General features: G+C 36.7%; 1 protein-coding gene across 2 annotated transcripts in view; it reads left to right on the top strand.

The window, feature by feature from the left end:
* Positions 1–18,561, top strand: part of LOC309576317 (putative oxidoreductase ZK1290.5) — a 45,652-nt gene that overhangs the window by 14,881 nt on the left and 12,210 nt on the right. Inside the window, exons 3-4 of one of the 2 annotated variants that reach the window (XM_082287532.1) lie at positions 5,241–5,342; positions 17,510–17,601. In XM_082287532.1, coding sequence (XP_082143658.1) covers positions 5,241–5,342; positions 17,510–17,601 — 194 coding nt within the window. The remainder of the gene's footprint in view (positions 1–5,240; positions 5,343–17,509; positions 17,602–18,561) is intronic. The other variant, XM_082287533.1, reaches the window with a different exon arrangement.

The raw sequence follows: 18,561 nt of genomic DNA, 5'->3' as shown, positions 1-18,561 counted from the left end.
TTGTTGCTAAGCAGAAATGCCTGAAAGAAGAAGAAGAATATCTGAGAGCAAGAAATGTACTAATGCTGTCACCATATGAGTGAATCCTTGGACTGGCATAAACAGAACTTGTTTGTCAGATGTGTTTAGAGCTGAGACTTCTTGTGCACATACTATTAAGACCAATTAAGGAATGTTACAGCTCCCTGCACAATTTGTCTCCATACTACATTTTTCCTTTTTTTAAAAAAATTTTTGTTTTGGTTTTTTTTAATACACTCACTCATATTCCCTTCTTCTTCACCTTTCTTCCACTGATGTGGAGATATCTGAAAATTTATATCGCTGTTCCTGGACCACTTAGTCAGCCATAGTGACCTAAATCAATGCTGATCCGGATAAATCAGAATTTCCTGATTTCATTCTATGGTATTAACCAAGTATGTGGGGGTTCACATCTTTTGTAAAGATACATAGTTCATAAAGAAAACAGAAAGATCCTAAATAATACATCTGTGATGTTAGATCTTTCTGTTGGAGGGAAAGTTAGTAATTTAGAAGAGTACAAAAAGAAAAAGCTGCAGGAGCCCTGGCAGCTAAATGTGCAGCTAAGCTTTTTGTTCATGTTCATTTTCTTGAGGGTCTTTATGGGTTACTGAGTCCATCCATAAAGACTGAATTAGAAACCTGGGAAATAATCTAACAGGAATTAATAAATCTGTCCATTATCAATATATAGAATGCCAGCTGTTGAAACAGATGAGCTGTTGAAAGCAGTCACAGCTTTTTAAGAGAAAAATGCTCCATGTAAAATACTTAATATGAAGCCTTTTCAATAAACACTTCTCAGACAAATGGTACTAGGAGAGCAGTGTTGCAGGATTTTTATTTGAGCTGGTAGATTATATATCCATGACATGATGGAAATTTGTATTATTTGTGGGCAGTGGTTGTAACAGATACTGTGCTCCTTCCATTTTCTAAATGTGATCCTCAACTAGCAGTCACAGTAAACCAATATGAAATGGCAGCAGATATTACAGGTTTGGCAGTAGCAGAATACATTCCTTGGGATTTAGATCCAGCCTCTAAAGTAACTTCTTGAATGCTGATTTGTGGGTTACCGAATTCATAAACAATTTTATTTTCCTTTCGACTGTTCCGAGTTTGTCCCATTCAGGCAGATCTGGCCTATGACAAATCCCCAGCTGGAGCTGGAGAAATGCGCTATCAGCATCTTCACTGTAATAGATGAGCCACATGAAATGAGTGAGTTATCGTAATCCAGATTCTGTATTGCTTCAAAACACTTTGGAGGTTGTTTCACACTGACCCTTGTTCAATGGAAAGAAACACAAAACAAAAAGGATTGAGCGAGAAAGAAAAATACATCATATCAATATTAAGTGCAGTGGCTGCTGAGAAAAGCAAGGAAATACGATCACTGCATTAAGACAGCTGGGAAACATTACAAAATATACTTTTGCTTTTAGGCTTGCTATAAGGCAGGGCTTGTTTTTCATACAACTAGGTTTGTTTTAGTCAATTTTGACTTTTTAAAAAACATTGTATTAGAGATTTGAATAGAATTGCAAACTTTTATTTCCACAACATCATGTTGGCTTTTAAATGTGTAAAATGGCCCTGTACTTTCCAGTTAAGAGGAAGTGTGTTCATTGTAGGTGCTGCAGCCACTAAGAAGCAATAAGCCATTCTATTTTAAATGTCTGTGTGAAAGCAACTCAAGTGTTAGTTTTAGCTTTCCTGCACCACTGTGCATTGATATTTAATGACCTTTAGGCCTTCGCTTATTGCTGCACCGTTACAGCCTGACTGTCTGCAGAGGATGTTTTAAAGAGCTGGTAAATACAAAACCAGATTGTGAATGTTTGGAGGTTTTTTCTTCTTTCTCAAGTGCATCCTGATACTGTGATTCAAGGTGGATTTTTTGATTCAAGTTTATTTTTAAAAAGTACGTAGTTGGAAGGCATCTCAAGATACTGATTAATCTTTCCCATGCTACAAGGCACAACCTTGTTCTCAACAAAAATGTAGTCTGTTCTTAAAAAACCCCAGTGATAAAGTTATATATTTCTTGATTACTAGAGCTTTAAGGTATTTCAATCAATGATTTAAAGCTAATTTCTTGCCTCCAAATGGAATTTAAGAGTGTTTGTGTTCTCACAAACACAGTACCCCAGGAGGGAAAATAGTTTAAGCAAAAGAAAATGTGTGTGGGTGTAGGGTGTGAATGTGTGTACAAATAAAAAGGAAATCATAGACCTTGGTTTGTGAGGTGCTTGTTTTTAGTGGCCTGCAGGTATGAGGGAAAGTTTTCTAACAGATGCAGTAGAAGTAAGATCCTAGCTGTGCTGAGGTGTTTTACACATGACTGGCAGGACGACTATTCTACTCTTTATGAGATAAGGCACCTTTGCTCCACATCTTTCATGAATACTTCTTGCAGTCAGGAAGACTGTACTTGCTGATTTAGTAGATTGCTTTCTAGCCCTATATGCCAATATTTCTAAAAGTGAAATAATTTTTATTTAAATGAGAAAGCCTAAATTGAAATAAACATAATAGGGTGATATGGACATGGTGTACCTAGTAACAAAACCTTCCTAAATTAAAGGACCAGCAGCTAGTCTTGTTTGCATCAGAGGCCTCAGACACTAATACAGAGACAGGAGATGTGTTGCATTTTTTTAGATGTCCAAAGCCAGAGATCATTCAGTTATCGAATCTCTTAAAAGTCTTTCTTTGGAGAATGTTTAAGTTTCCTGAGCAGAGTACAATGCATCTGTGTCTGTGGAAATCCATGATGTAACTATTTCTGTGAGCATTTGCAAACTGTGGTGTCTCACTGAATAGTCAGGCTTTTGGAGAAGTAACTGGTGGTGAAATTCTGCTGAAGTTTGATTATTTTTGCTAAATGACATTTTTCTGCATAGTTAAGCAGTTCTTATTAGTCTGGTTTGGAGAACATAGCAAGCAGCAACTAAAAAAATAAAATTCTTCCATTTTTCTGTGAGGTAGATACTTTCACTTATATACGACACTTGCTTTATACAAGCAAAAAAGTTTAAATACAAACATGGCAGTCTCCATGCAGTAAGTAGGTCCAGTAGCATATGTAATTTTGGATCAAAATGAATACTTGATGTTAGCAATTCCTAATGCTAATCCTTAGGTTGATGTCTAATATAAATTAGTGGAAATTTTATTTGCAACAGTATTTCAGTAGTCCTGAGTTTTGAACATAACCTCATGGAACATTTTAATCAATATCCCAATACTAGTTTTCAGTTAAATATCACAGAATTGGTATTTATTCCAATGCCATACATTGGTATATATTTTTAATAAACACAACTTCGTTTCTCAGAGAAATTAGTGAAGAAGTAATTATTCATAGATTGGTGATGAATAAGAATGCATGTGGAATTGGATGTGGACTTTATGGATAAAAGGCCAAAGAGCGAGCAACATTCTCCTTATATGTGATACAAAACCAGATGCTGCAGATGATTATACATAAGTGATTATTTGCTTGTCAGAGCTATTGTATTTAAAAGCCTAAAAGTTTGAAGTTGTATTTAAATGGGTTATTGATATCAGAAAGTGCAAATGTAGCTTGTGATTTTTTTGACACATACAAAATGTTTGCCTTGCTATCTCTCTAATGTATTTTACTATACAGAATTCTGTACTGTTCTAATTAGATTCTTAAGGTAAGTAAAGCACTTCTAATGTGCTGCATTGATGTACCAAAATTGGAGCTGGTGTATTATAGTGAATTTCATGTTACATTTTCATCGTAAATCAAGGTTGAATTTGTATTTTTAGAGGGAGAAAGCTAATATACCAACTCCCTGATACAATAATCATTAGTGCAGTCATTAAATTGTGAATAAAATGAATTTTTTTCCTTTTTTTTCTCCATTTTTTCATTATTTGCAATGCAGAGGATCTGTATTTCACAAAGAAGTGCTGTAAATGAATGGTGTGGTGTAGTCAAAGAGTAAAAACCTCTTCTTGCAAACAAGTTGGGTTTTTTTCTTAACTCTATCTGAACTGCCAGAAAAGGAATATTATAAAGCACAAAGAAAATGGCACACATCTCAGTCATCTATTTACTTTCTTTTCCTGTTTTTCATCAGACTAATATATGCAGCAAAGGCCAAAACCTGTTTGACTGGGATACCTGCAGTTACCTGTTTAATCTGCAGTTAGAATTTGAATAGAAATGTAATTGTCTTCCAAGTATCTCTAAATTTCTCCTTCAGAATGTCTAGCAGTGTCTACAAACTTACAAAGGAGTTAGAGATCCTGTCATTTTTAAAATTTAAATCTGATTTGGAACTCTTGAGTCCAGTACATGTACATTTCTCAATTTATGTTGGAAGTGCTTCCTTTTTCAATTGATGGAAGTCTTTTCTTGCAGGAAGACAGCACACAAAGAGCCTCCTCACGAGGGGCAGTGGAGGGGCAGCACTGGTACCTTCTCTCTGGTGACCAGTGACCTGAGCAATGGCATGGAGTTGTGTTAGGGAAGGTTTAGGTTGGGTATTAGGAAATGATTCTATGATTCTATGGGAACTTCACCAGTGGTAAATCTTAATTGTGTTTGAAATCATGCTAATCGTGCCAAAAAAATGTAATAAAGCATAATTTTCTCACCTTAAAATATTGTTTTAAAAATTTCTTTAAAAAAATCACAAAGGCTGCCACAAAACTTAAGACAAAAAATCTGCGTATAGACTGTGCTGTGGTTTCCAACAGAAATTCATAAGTGGAAGTATTCTTTAGAAAGAAAAAAGACAGACCCATTGCTGAGGTTGTATAAAATATCTGCAGAACTGTCAAATGTATTTATCTTCCGTGAAGTGGAAGACTTGCAGCACTTAGTAAGTAGTAGTCCACTCATAATTCCAGTGACCAAAATCCTTTTGATTTAAATGGGGCTTGTTATGAGTGGAAAGTTTATTAAGTGCATATGTAACCATGAAATTCTGATTACAGTGACCTAAACATGTGGAACATGTGCATGTTCTGCTAGCCTCAGTTGTTAATGTGATGTTACAGAATTCATTTATTACAGCTGGATATATACAGTAATGATCACTGAATAGTAATTGGAACTATTATGATGATAATGTGTTAGGGGCCATTGTGGAGGTCAAATGCTGTCTCATGTGCTTTGATATATTTATTTTTTGGACACTTTAATAAGCAGTCTGGTTCTGTTTCTGTTTTAGATCTTTATTTGATACACTGGCCTGATGCACAAGTTCCAGGTAAAAGCAATCGAGAGGTCCGAGCTGAAACCTGGAGAGCGATGGAAGAGCTCTATGAGAAAGGTGATAAATAACAAAACCTACCTTAGAAGAAGGAATTATAGTGTGCTTTGGGATTGGGAAACTCATAGTGAGAGATGTTTAAAAAACTCTAATTTGAACTGGATGCTCATATTTCAGTGGAATTTGGGTGTGTAAGTTATGAAAATCTCTTTGAAAATTGCAGCATTAGCAATTTGGTGCTGCTTGTAAATAATACAGTCAAATTCTGTCCATGAGATTAATAATGGTGTGCATGCTTCTTGAAGAAATCTACTGATTTCTTGAAATCTCTATGCCACTATAGAACACCACTGAACACTATAGAACATCTTTGTAGTAACCTCCTCTTTTTAAGTATAAATCATGCCAAATTTTATCTCCTTTAGATATTTTTTAATAATTGTATGATGCCATTTTCCAATTTATCGTACATTGTGGTGTTTTATAACTGCATTTGTGTTTTAAAAGTTAACAAAATAAAATGGCTAAATGAGGAACGAATACTCAACTGCAGATTCTTTGGTGCTAACTTTTGGGAAGAATTGTCAAAGAACAGAGCTACTCTCTCAAGTTTGGATAACTCACTTTGATTTTCAGTGCACAGCAAACTTCAGTTTATGCTCATAGCAATAGGAGGAGTAGACTGTTGATTGAGTAGGACGATTTTGCTCCTGAAGTATGCAGAATTATTAGAAATAGTGTGAGAGAAGATCCTGTCATGCCATTCTTGGGCCATGTGGGCCACCCTGTTTGTAGCTTCAGAGAAGTTCCACAAGTGAGGAGAAGACTTCTTGGATAAAATAGCCTATCCACTAACCCAGAGTTACTGAAATAGTGATTGTAGCAGGAGAGTTGTACAAAGGCAATTACAGGCTGTGTTTCACTACCAGCTTTATCAGAGCCATGCACCTCTTACACTTCAATCCTTCATTTATTTTTGCTCTGGCTCTGCAAAAACAGAAGTAAATTATCTTTGTTATATCTTTTGTTCTTTCTTTTTATACTGAGCATAAGAGAAGTTGCTGAAAGCGTTTTCTGCCATGTAAGACATTACAACATTCAGTTTTTAAAGAAATGCTTCACTGACCTAGTATTTCAAAGTAGGAATGACTCTTGCATCCAAAGATGGATTATTCCACAAGGTATTTCATCTTTCCACTGTGAAGTTTTTTTTCTGATGCGTATTTAAGTTACTGCATGCCCTTTGTGCCTAGATATGCCATCCTAATTTGCTGCAAACAGGTTGTATTTTTCACATTCTATTATTATTCCTATCCTATCCCATTTATTCTGCTTCTGCATGCATCTTTGTGATCTTTCCTATCTTATGCAACTTCTTCTTTCTCTACATCTTCCTAATGGAAAAAACCATGAGCTATTGAGTGGTCTTTTAATAAGTCACTGGAAATACTACTGCTGTTCTCACAAACAGAGAAAAGTTGCCTTTGATTTTTGTCCCTGTGTATGATACCTCTTTACAGACATCCCATGCTGTATTTATTTTTCCTGTGGTTGCATTTCTTCAACATTTTTGTTCAATTTGCGTGTTGCTACTGTCAGTCATTTTCTGAATTTAAGCATTCTGTAGACTCATGATTCATTTAGCTGAGGGTAAGTTTTCCAACTCTGGTTGTCAAAATTACCTCAGATCAGTTACAGGGGAAGGAAAATTTAATAGTCTGGTTGAGTCAAGTGCCTTAGAGCCTTAACTTCCACACTTTTGCTTTAGTGGATACAGACTCTGGATGTCCTGACCATAACTATGTGTTCCTGAAATGACACGCAGATGCTAACCACTCTGGAGTTGGAAATGCAATGATTCCTGAGCAAAATCTTAAATAATTTGTTTGCATGGTTAACCACTAGATTTTCCACTGAAGATTAAACACTTGCTGCATATCTTTCTAACTTACTATGTGTTATGTGAGCAACATGTTTGCCTTGGTTTGAATTGAACATAGGATTTGGTCAAAATCCTTACTTGAGGAAAAAAATAAAATCTTCATTTATTAGAGGAAGAAATTTTAAGTCCTATGAACAAGTGAGTTCTTTGTCTACTCTGAACTTGACATTAGTTCAGGTAGTCATTGGTTCCTGTCTGGAATTCTGTTAACTTTTTTTTTTTTGAAATGTTTATTCTGGAAAAAAAAGTTAGAAACTAAATGCTTCACATTCAAGGATTGACGTTTTAAACAAATAATTTGCTTCTGCAGTCAATTCACAAAGGTAATATTGAAATTATTCATCTTGGTAGTGTGTCTAGTAGCTAGCTGTGTCCATCCTGAAGAGTATCTGGAAGTGCAGAGACAATAACCACTGTCCTCTGTAGAAACACAAATTGGTTTGTGTTGTGGAACTATCTGCAAGAGTTGTGTGAGGTGGTTAAAAGATGTAAGTATTGACAAAGTCTTTGATCTGGCTGAAGTTACCAAGAATTTCTTTAATCACATCTCTGTATTCTCAGATATTTTGAATGCACATATTTGTAAATCTTATTCCTCAGTTTAAAGCCAGGTTAATACTGATTCTGCAAAATTGCACCTACCTGGGGCAAGAAACATTATTTTAAAATAATGTAAATTATTCATAATCTATTATTATTATCAATTACACTAGAAGGAAAGTAAATAAACTGTTAGTACTCAAGACTGTAAAAATTTATAAAGGTTTTTTTTTAAAGATTATATTAACTTTTAGATTGGTCACATTGGTCAAAAGTTGACACAAGCAAAATACCAACTCCATCTATATTCATAGCTCTGAGAGAATTTTTTTAAGTCATGTCTACAAAGATTCATTCAGGTTCATCTGAGAGCCCACACGGAGCTGCTGGGACACAGGGCTGCAGTAACAAAGGACTTGCAGGGCTCTGGCCTCAAGTGTCTTCCCACCCAGCTAACTGAGGAGAGACAGAGGTGCTGGGTCTCTGCCCATTCCAGGTCAATCTGCACTAATTTATAAGACCCTTTCCCCAAGAAATAGAAAGTTTGTGGAATAAGTTTTAAAAAATCTGAATATTTGTCAGAATTATTAAAACAAATATTTTAGGAAGCAGAAAACTTGCATAAATAGTTAAAAATCATACTCTAGAGTCTGATTTTCATAAACTCCCAAGTACCTCTGGCTGTAGAGGGTTTATTGTTCAGGTTCATTGCTATTTGAATGCAGCAGGTGCCAATGAACTTGGTGTGGAATTGGTAGATGTGCGTTCATTGAGATGTGTGGGCATCCTTAAGTTTACTGTTTCCTAAGCCATAGCTGCTTAGTAGTGCTTCTTATATATACTCCTAATGAAGGTTTGGAGTTGAGCTGTAACATCAAAATATGATCATAAATAGAAAATAGTAGTTTCAAGTGACAAGAGAGATCCTTTGCTATCACTGAAAAATCCCTGCTCTGGCTTACCACTACTCTTGTATTTCATCAAAAGGAATTTGAGGTTAGCGTTTTGTGAAAGACTCTTTTGTCCTGATATGATGTGAACTGGAAACATGAACTATTTAAAATGAGAATCTAAATCGTGTTTGTTGGGGATCTGGTTACCCTCTCCAGTTGATTGCTCACCATACTGAAGTTTTGGGCTGCACTACTTGGATCCAACATGCTTTGGAAACTAAATGGAATCTGGTAACTGCCCCAAGGCTGGAGTCTCAGGAACACTTGAAAGAAAGCTTCGTGTTTTAGCACTCTCCCTTGTGCTTGAGTACACTGTTAATTGCCTAAGGCAACTGAGCAGCGATCTCAAGATTGCACTTCAGGTTAAAAACAATTTCCCAGAATCCTAAGGGATATCATGACAGATATGCCCAAAAACACTTCTAGGCATTCTAAAGCCATTGTTGTCTTTTACTGTAACAGTATGACATGCTACATTAATTATCTGTGTTAAAATAACACACCCTGGAAGTTTTACCTTCTTCAGGTGTTTTAATACATCTGAATTGCATCTGGAACATGGTCCTGTGTCTTTCTGGTTTGCCCTTGAGCTAGACAGTCTTTGGCTAAACGTACTCATCTTTTGTCCAGGCTAAACCCTTCAGTAGGTTCCTTAGAGTCCATTAAATGTTCTACCAGCATCTTTCCCTCTTTAACATGAAATTTGTATATTTATGCCCTCTATCTTCTCTTTGCTACAAAGGCAACATTATACTTTTTTTTTTTGGTAGTATTCCTATTGTATAGACAGAGCCAAGTCATTAAATTTGCTGGTTTCCATTAATATCTTTTCAGGGAAAAGTGTGATACAGTTCTGGTCAGCAAAGGTAGATAGGTATTTATGGTGGTATCCAAACCTATAGCAGTTGTATCATTCCATACCATGAACCAAACTGACAAATATTATGAACATTTCCCCAAATCATACAGAAAGTATTAGAATGCTTATTTGTCATACTGATGAATTACAACTGCTTTATTCATGAGACATTCATGTGCTGGTTAAGAAAGAATTCAGTGCAGACATTTCTGTTTTGTCCTACAGTCTGCTGTCTTCCATATGTCTTCAGACCCTGGGATTTGCATGCATTTAGGTCTGACCTTGCTTCCAGAGGGAATTGTGCCAACTCTTACAGTAGCTCAGGGATCAGAATTCTGCACCTGGTCTTGGTATTCAGCTCCAGTGATCAGAAGATTTTTTTAATGAACAACGTCCTGAGGAGCTTCTACCGATCAGCCATTGCAACTTCTTTATGTTGAGGATTAGGAACAAGTGAATGGGAAAGGAGAATTATTATTTTCTTTACTGATTTTAGAAAATTTTAGTAGTTACCTGAAAGTATAAGGTAAAGGATTTGGAATGGAATTTAGGATAGTGTTTACCTGCACTAAAAACTGCCATTAAAAAATCCTGTGTGCCTTGTGATAGACCAAACCGATAGCTTTCTATTCATAGCAGAAAATATCTTGTTGCTAAACTGATTTCTACTACCTGAGGACAACACAGTTTTAATAATCAGTTTCTTTAAATACTGTTAAATGCTTTTTAAAATTATTGTTATCTTCTCTGACTTGTTAATCTGCTCCTGTTTGATTGGAGCTGTTTCACAGGAGCCAGATGACTCAGGTCACAGCCAGAATAAAGAAGATTCTATCTGTACTGCAGTGCTGAGAGGTAGAGAATTGCAGACATATGTCTTTGTTCAATAGCCTGCATTTGTGTTTTCCTTTAAAGAGTTATGGGATAAACAGTGCTGAGGGAGAAGAGAGCAAAAAAATTCTAAAACTTGATCAGTGAGACATTTGTGCATAGTAACTGGTTATTTCTGTTGTAACAGCTGAAATCAACTAGAATTCTTGTAATATCAAGGCTATGGTTTGAATTTTTGTGGTCTCAAAATTGTCCTTTTGTGGAATTATCTTCCCCAGTACCTCAGAAGAGAGGCCAGGCTGCCTACAGAATCCATTCCAAGATACATACATTGAGTCATATATTCCCTTGACAGCTGCAACATTCCTGTATAGGCATTTGTTGGCTGGCAGATGAAGGCAGGATGGCAAACTGCTCTGATATGGGGAATAGTCACTATATGTGCTCACTGGTAATTGGGCTGTTCCTAGCAGAGTGAGCCTTTCCATAAGCACTGTCTTTAATGACCTTGATTTTGGCACTGTGGCTAGCCCATCATCTCAGCAAGCTTTCATATATACACATGCACATGATTAACTTGTCCCTCTATCTAAAAATGCTGGGAAGAATGAGGGCTTCTAGCCAGGGCTTTTGCCTGAAGTTAGCAAGAGTAGTACTGTGGTGGTTGTTGTGGGTTCACATCCCACTTGAACTCACTGCCATTTTACTAAAATTGTTTGCTTATCTTTTTAATGTTTAGCAGTGCAGCTCATGCTGACGTGAAATATTCTTACTTGCATCAGAAATTCCTTGATGTGTCTTAATACATGTTTTTGTTATGATTATGTGTGCGATTTGAAGAGAGCCTCAGAAAGTTACAGAAATTGTTTAGCCCAGTAATTAAAGCCATGTAACTTTGTTCTTGGGAAAAAAAGTTGGGTTTTTTTAATTCCAAGTGAAAGAAAATATCTAATCAACCTTAATAATATTCTTACCATCTTCATTGTTGGGCATAGACCAGTTCAGTCATCGTATTTTCTTCCTCCATTTTCTATCTGTTCTGAAAAGTGGGCAGGAAAAGGGTTCAGTGAACCAAATACAGTTCTCGTGCAGGTGGCACAAATTTCTAGCACATCCTCTGCTAGGTGACATATTTTAAGTCTATATGTATATTGTCAAATGATGAACACCTGACAATTCAAACTGTTGTGTTACAGCTCCACAAAATGTTTGTCTTGAGTGTGTTTATGGTGGTAGAAGTCATATGTGAATGCTGTGTTCATAAGTTGCACTAAAGTTTTAATAAGCAAAAGCAAGTAACTTATTTGCCTAGAACCGTTTTTTTTTTCCACATTGTTGATAATATTCTGTCTGCATAGATGAGGATATCTTGTGGGTTTGTTATTATGAGAAACACAGTTTAGAGATGTGTTTTCATGGGTTGGAAGTGGTTGGAGGTTGGTGAAGATTTTGGTTGCACCACACCCTCTTCATCAGATAAGAGAGCAATAAAGACATATGTAAAAAAGAATGCAACACTTACTTATGTTAAAGATCATAAAGAAATTTAATATTTTTAGTATCTTACTTAAAAATAAGAAATTGCCATAGAAAAAGTCCTTTTGGTGTAGATGTAAAAGTGAGAATGAGTCTAAACTTGCATTAACATCTATGCTCATTTGTTTTGCTAATTTTTCTTTCTTAATGTCAAGGACTTCATGGGTAATTCTAAGTGTAAAAGTAAGTCCTCAGAGGACTTTGTTTCATCACTTATTACAGTGAATGGTTTGTGCCTTTTCTGCTAGCAAGTGAATCCTTTTTGTCAAAACTGTAAATAATCAAGCTAAGCAAAAAGATTTAAAGCAAATATACACAGTTGTGTACTAATACAGATGTACCAAGAGGTCCCAGTGTGAACACAAGAATTCTTGTGAAGAAGGCAATGTTGAAATATCTTTCAAAGGAAAGTCCTTGTCTAAAACAACTTTTTGTCTCAATAAATGATGTACATGATTTGTGGAAAAGGCATAATTTATCTGTTTTGCATATGTTGAAGTAAAGCCTTAGATTCTTAAGTATTTTAAATCAGTATTCATTTATTAACATCAGTTAGGTTGCTGTTATTCATACCATTAGGAAGGAATCATTATCTCTCTGATATGGAAGCCCAAAAAGTACCCCAGTTTATGAAACTGTGTCATCATAGTTACAGGGGGAACGAACTATTTAGAATCTTACTTATGTGCTCTCTGTAATACCTCCAAAGTGCTACTTTTGGGGGTACATATTCTATTAGCCTCTAGGCACATAGCTGAGTTGCTGATAATTTTGATCACATTTTCACATCACAGTGTGTGGTGGCATTATTGAATTAAGGTATAGTGCAATTGATTTTGTACCTTGTAGTGGATTGGGTTTTTTTATCTGGTCTCATTTGTAATGTCAACTGTAAGAATAAAAATATGTCAACATAACTAAGATAGCATTGCACTGAAATAGAATGAGCAGCCAGGGTCAGAGACAATGTGCATTAAGCCAGTACTATGCTGCACAATGCTGTTTAGGTTGCCATATAACAGTTGTGGAAACTGGCTGCTTGTAAAGAGTTTTTAGTTAAAAAGTTAACGATTTGACTTCTATTCATGCCTGCTCTCTGTTGTCCTCATGGTTTATCATGGTTCACAAGTGATGTGTAGCAGGAGTAATGGTCACAGAATTGCAGACAAGCACCTATATTGTGGCAGTGAATAGACTAAAAAGAAATCCTTTGGAGGAGGAAGTACGATTTGTGTATTTTCAGTTTTGCCACAGTCTTCCTGTGTCTCTCAGAGGGGGCACTTAGCCTTCTGGCGTCTGTGTATTTTAGCCTGTGGTACGGGAACACGTGTTATTTCACAGATCTAGAAGTTAATTCCCCATTGATTCTGTCTAAGAGTAGTCTGCTTTATTTATCAAGGCTTTGGCTTTCAGTCTGCATGTGGGGCACTCTCAGCCTACAGCTCTGATTTAGCAAGATATGCTGAAATCAAATCTTGTACGGTTTCTATGAGTAACGTGATTTACACGCAGTGTGCGTATCAGAGAGAATATGGACCTTTCCAACCTGTGCAACCTTCGTTAATAAAGATACAGTGACTGCAGTTGACCTCTTGTGAAAAGTAGATCCATTTGTGTTTTTATTCTGTGGCCTGAATAGAAGATGTAACAGAATGGGCACTGTTCACTGGACGTGGGAATTCTCCCTTGCTCTGACTCATGTAGAGCAGCAGGGAGGGGGAGGAAAATGGGCCCCACAAACCCGGTATCCAGTTTTGTAATTTAAAAAATCTTTTTGATCTGAGCTTTGTCCATTTAATATTCCAGAGAGTATTTAGAAGTTTGATAAAAGTCTGTAGTAGTGCTAGAGAAAGATAAGGCTCGCTATTGTACTAAAACAGTGTTGTGGTGCCAAGACAGTATATTTATGCTTTTCTGTTGCAAGACTAACAGTGCCCATCAAACTTTGTATAATTTGGTATTATACAGAGTAAAGATAAAAATACCCAATCGTTCTCTAAGTTGCAATAAAAAATGCTTGAAGCTTAATACTCAACTATATTGCAAACCAGTCCATTAGCATGATGTAGTGCTTCACAGTAGCTGGGAGAAACACAGTGTGGTGAAATTACCAATGTGGTGGGGGCCAAGATTTTTTTGCGTAGAATAGAAAAGATCCTTACTTTTTTCCCCATTATAATCAGCTGTTCTTTTGCCCATATGTTTTCTGATGTGTCTTGCAGAGTTTCATGATAGGCTTTCAAAGCTGGATGAAATTTTCTGTTCCAATATTGTGGTCAGTCAGTTTTTTGCATGCATAAAAGAAGCAGTGTTCCTAAGTTTTTCTTTGAGCCTGTGAAGTGAGAGTCGTAAGGAATAGAACAAAGCCTCAGAAGATAGAACAGGAGCCTTTGGGAGCTGATGGGGAATTGCAAACTGTTTGTTGCACCTGGCACTTTCTCAAAATCTGCTTCATAGGGGCCAGACCAATCATTTCCTGAAGCAGATGAGGAGGATGCTTTCTCTCCCTGAGTCAAAGCTCTGTGAGTTTGTAAATAAGACAGTAAAAATGTATATTTTAAGGGTACTTTCTAGAGAGATTATAGCTAATATATTGCAAGCTCTTATCTCAGGAAACCTGAACTTCAGGACTTGTTAAAATGGTTAAGTTAAAAAGAAGTATAGACTTTAAAACCACCTGCAGTCACAACAGTTCTAACGACATGTATGGTGCCTGAATGGTCTGAAATGAGATTTTTAAGCATTCTAAGCAGGTATTAAATTGAAACAAAACAAAACCCTCTCCCCCCCCACCCCCCCCAAGAAAAAAAAAAAAAAGCCTGCCCCCATTTTCAAGAGCATTCTGGTGTTTTTAAGACCCATGGCAGGAGCTCTGGGGAACTTACCCCTCTGTTGGTGCTCCATTAGAGAGGAAATATAAGGAGATGTGTCTCCTGCATCTCCCAGGTTATTTCAAGGCAATGAGTCAGGACCATTTTACACAAGGTACTCAATATGCAGGTTTATTATTTCTACTGTTGATATGATTTCATGGATCTTGTTTGATAGACATAGTCACAAATGTCAATCTGTCAGATAAGGCCCAGGAGCTAACCAGACCTTCTGTTTCATATCCATGTTTTTGTAAATCTTCATTCTTAGGAATTAATCCAGAAGATGTAAATGTGGAAATAATTCTGTATAAGCTTCTTCTTAAAGGCAGTCTTTCTGAGATTTGGACAATGCAGAGCAACTGTGTTAATCTTCCATCAGGCAAATGGAAGCAATTCTCTAGAGTAGAATCCACTGATTGATTGTTCAAATTCAGGCTCTATTTTTCAGGAAATTCCAGTGTTTTGAATTCATGTTTCTGCCATGCATTGGAATAAGATTTTTTTAATGCAGTTAGACTGTGCAATTGTTTTAATACTTTTTGTATTTTACATTGTAATTTAATGCAAAAGTCAAAACGCTTTAACTGTCATGTATTAACCTGTAACTAACACCAAAGCAATGGAGTTGAAATGAAGGGTTCTAACTTTACCCAAACTAAGTATGCCTATTTAATGAAAGTGAAATGTTTCAATTGTATTCCCTTAAAGAAAAGTTCTTTTAAAAAAATTTCCCTTAAGAAAATACTGGTTCTGCAAAAGCATTGAAATTCTAATTATTTCTCTGTTTCCTGGGAAAATGTTTACTTTCTTGGCAGCTTTGAATTAAGCTTTCTCTGTGGGACATCACTCTAAACACACGAATGCTGTCATACTGATTTTAGTAGGAATGGCTCAGATGACTTTTAATGCAAAACATAGATGACCTGAAATTTCTTGATGGGAAATCTAACATGATGGAACAGACTTCAAAGTCTCCTATGAGAAATATGTTAGAAGCAAAACATCTTAGAGCATACTGTAGGGGGAAGAAATGGAAGCTTTTTGTGGAAGTGTACTGTTTCTTGTCTGCAACTGAATTTTGTTTTATTTCAACCTGAAATGAAAGCTTTATTCTTCAAGGGCAATAATGGCATGGGTTTTGTAACTCCTTAGCTTTCAACAATAGTGTATAATATTTTGGTTCACCATTGTGCTAAAACTGTGTTTTTCTGACTGCTGTGGCATAATGATTTATTAGTGTTGACACTCCAGGGTTGTTTGTCAAAAGCTCAGCTTTTGCTCCTTCTGGCAGATTACATACAAATTATGTAAATCACTATAGTGCAGGTTTTAACCTAATTATGTTATACATCTTGAACATTGATAATTTCTGTAAGGGAAAGATGTCTGGCATTTTTGATGTTAATATATTTTCATTCTTTTGGTATTCCATGAAAGAAGCCACATTAAAAAGTGACTCTGTGTGTGCAGGTTTTGCTGCAGTGCAGCTTATGCTTTAGCTTATGCTGCTGAAATATGTGAAAGCTGACTTTATTTTTTTTAGGACTTTAACAATCTGTTTATAAGAATTAGAAGTAAACTAACTTCACTTACAGAATTTCATAGAGGACTAGAAAAATGTAATTTCTTTCCTTGTATATAGATACGCACATGTCTATGCATTTTATAGAATTGGTCAGCTCAAATAAATACTGGATTAAGAACAGTGATCAGACTTCTGTGTTCACACACAGAGACAGACTTTTCATTTGTAGAGTAACAAACTGAAATGCAGGTCAAGTCAATCCAGACAAAGCTCACATACTGAAGAAATTAATCTGAGTCATGGTCCACAGAATGCACAGCCTAAGGAGACCCCTGCAGCCTAGCCCCAGCTGCCTTCCCTGCTAGCTGTGTTTAGCACAGCAGAAGGACCAAAGCACCCCAGACGAGTCAGGGCTGAGGGGTGGTGGCAGGCCAAGACTGGGAGTTGGCCTTTATCACATCTGAGGTTTGAAGGAAGACATCTGATTTCAGGACTGTCAGCTCTTAATTTATACACATGCATGCACACTTGAGGTTTATTTAAAAAATAGCCTTCATATCACCTAGGTCCCATTTAACTTCATTTGCTTGTCAACAGGAGCTGAGAAATCTAGCTACATTTTTAAGCTTCATGAATCTTGCTAGATACTGCTCATTTAATTGAAGGTTTTACACTGAGTGTTACGTAACATCTTGTAATGATCTAACAGAAATATAGGCAGTGTGACATGGTTCATTTGGGCTGTGTGTCCTTGGGTTGTATTGCTCACACCTTATTAGTCCTCAGCAAATGTTCCACTTTCCTTTAGTTTTGGCAAGTGGCTTGGAACACCATTTCCTTCTTTTCATTCTGGTGGAGTCCAATTGTTCTTTGCTTATACTACATTAGCCTTTCCCAGAATTTAGCCTGGAGTTTTTATACACTGGGGAGTTTCCAGTGTGTTTAGATTATAAAATGATTTCCTAATGTGACTGTGACAGAGCCATGCTTTCAGATAACACTGTCAAACTAGATTTTGGTGCTGGTTTTCTTTGTTTCTTTGCAGTATTTTACTCTACGGAAATGATGTGAAAAATCATTTTGTCTCTTGAAAGTGATTATTTTTCAAATCATCCACCCAAGTAGTTAGGATTGTCCCAAAACTTTTTCTTGTTCTGGTTTTCTTTAGGTTTGTGTAAATCTATTGGCGTAAGCAATTTTCTTATCAGCCATCTTGAGCAACTAAAGGAGGACTGTGTGATTACTCCACATGTTAATCAGGTGAGTGGATAATGTATTTAAAGTATCTGGGTTTGGGTTTTTACTCTGGTTTTTTTGGCTAGCAACATCCTCCCCACTCCTATGCATGAAAGGCTACACCCAAACTGTTGCCTTAGTCATGTAATTTCTTCTTCCATTTCTATTCACGTATTGAAAACCGTTCAGGAAGATGACCCAAAGGGTAGGGAAGTCCCTCCTCCTATTTCCCCCACCCAGTTTCTCCCAGGCTACTTGTTTGTGTCTGGATTTAAGACAACCAAAAGGTCCCTGTGACAGTTTATTGATGATAAAACAGTTTAGAAATAAAATTCAAGAATCACAGACCACTGAGCATCTTCAGAGTGAACAAGTTTTTGGAAAGCCTGTGTTCAGATACTTTTGTACTTCCTGTCAACAACACTGAAAGCCTCAGTTAATTACAGATCCATGCAAGGGTGCCCTTTCCCTTGCTCCCCCCTCATTTCCTATTTCATGTAAATTCAGTGAGCTCCTCATTTAGGCAGGTGCTGTGACAGCCCTGGCAAAATTTTTTTTGCTGCCCTAGGCAGATCTAGGATAGCCACCTACGTACCGGCAGGCTGCCAGGACACTCGACAAATGTTCCCTTGTTGCAGGTTTCTGCCTCCAGCTGTGCTGGAAGTTCATGCTCCCGTTCCTTCCACCTCCTGCCAGAGAAAGTGTGCTTATGCTGACATGGGATGTGGGAACTGGAATGGATGGAGTGCAGGCACGGGCTTTTCCCCTTTGTACAGGTGGTCAGGATTTCTGGCAGCTGTTTATGGTTTAATGTCATTAACAGCCATAAAAATGTTGCTCAGAGTGTGACTGTCAGAACCAAACAATTTTAGCTGTCCACTAAAGGACAATTAAGTAATGTTAAATTAGCATAAAACCATATAAAATATTTAAATTCAGTTCTTCAAAATAAACCATTGAAATATACGTTAAGGTGGGCAGGTT

Source organism: Coloeus monedula, assembly GCF_965178545.1.
Source record: "Coloeus monedula genome assembly, chromosome: 9".
NCBI lineage: Eukaryota > Metazoa > Chordata > Aves > Passeriformes > Corvidae > Coloeus > Coloeus monedula.
The sequence above is the reverse complement of the archived record's forward strand: the minus strand, read 5'-3'. Positions and strand labels throughout refer to the sequence as shown.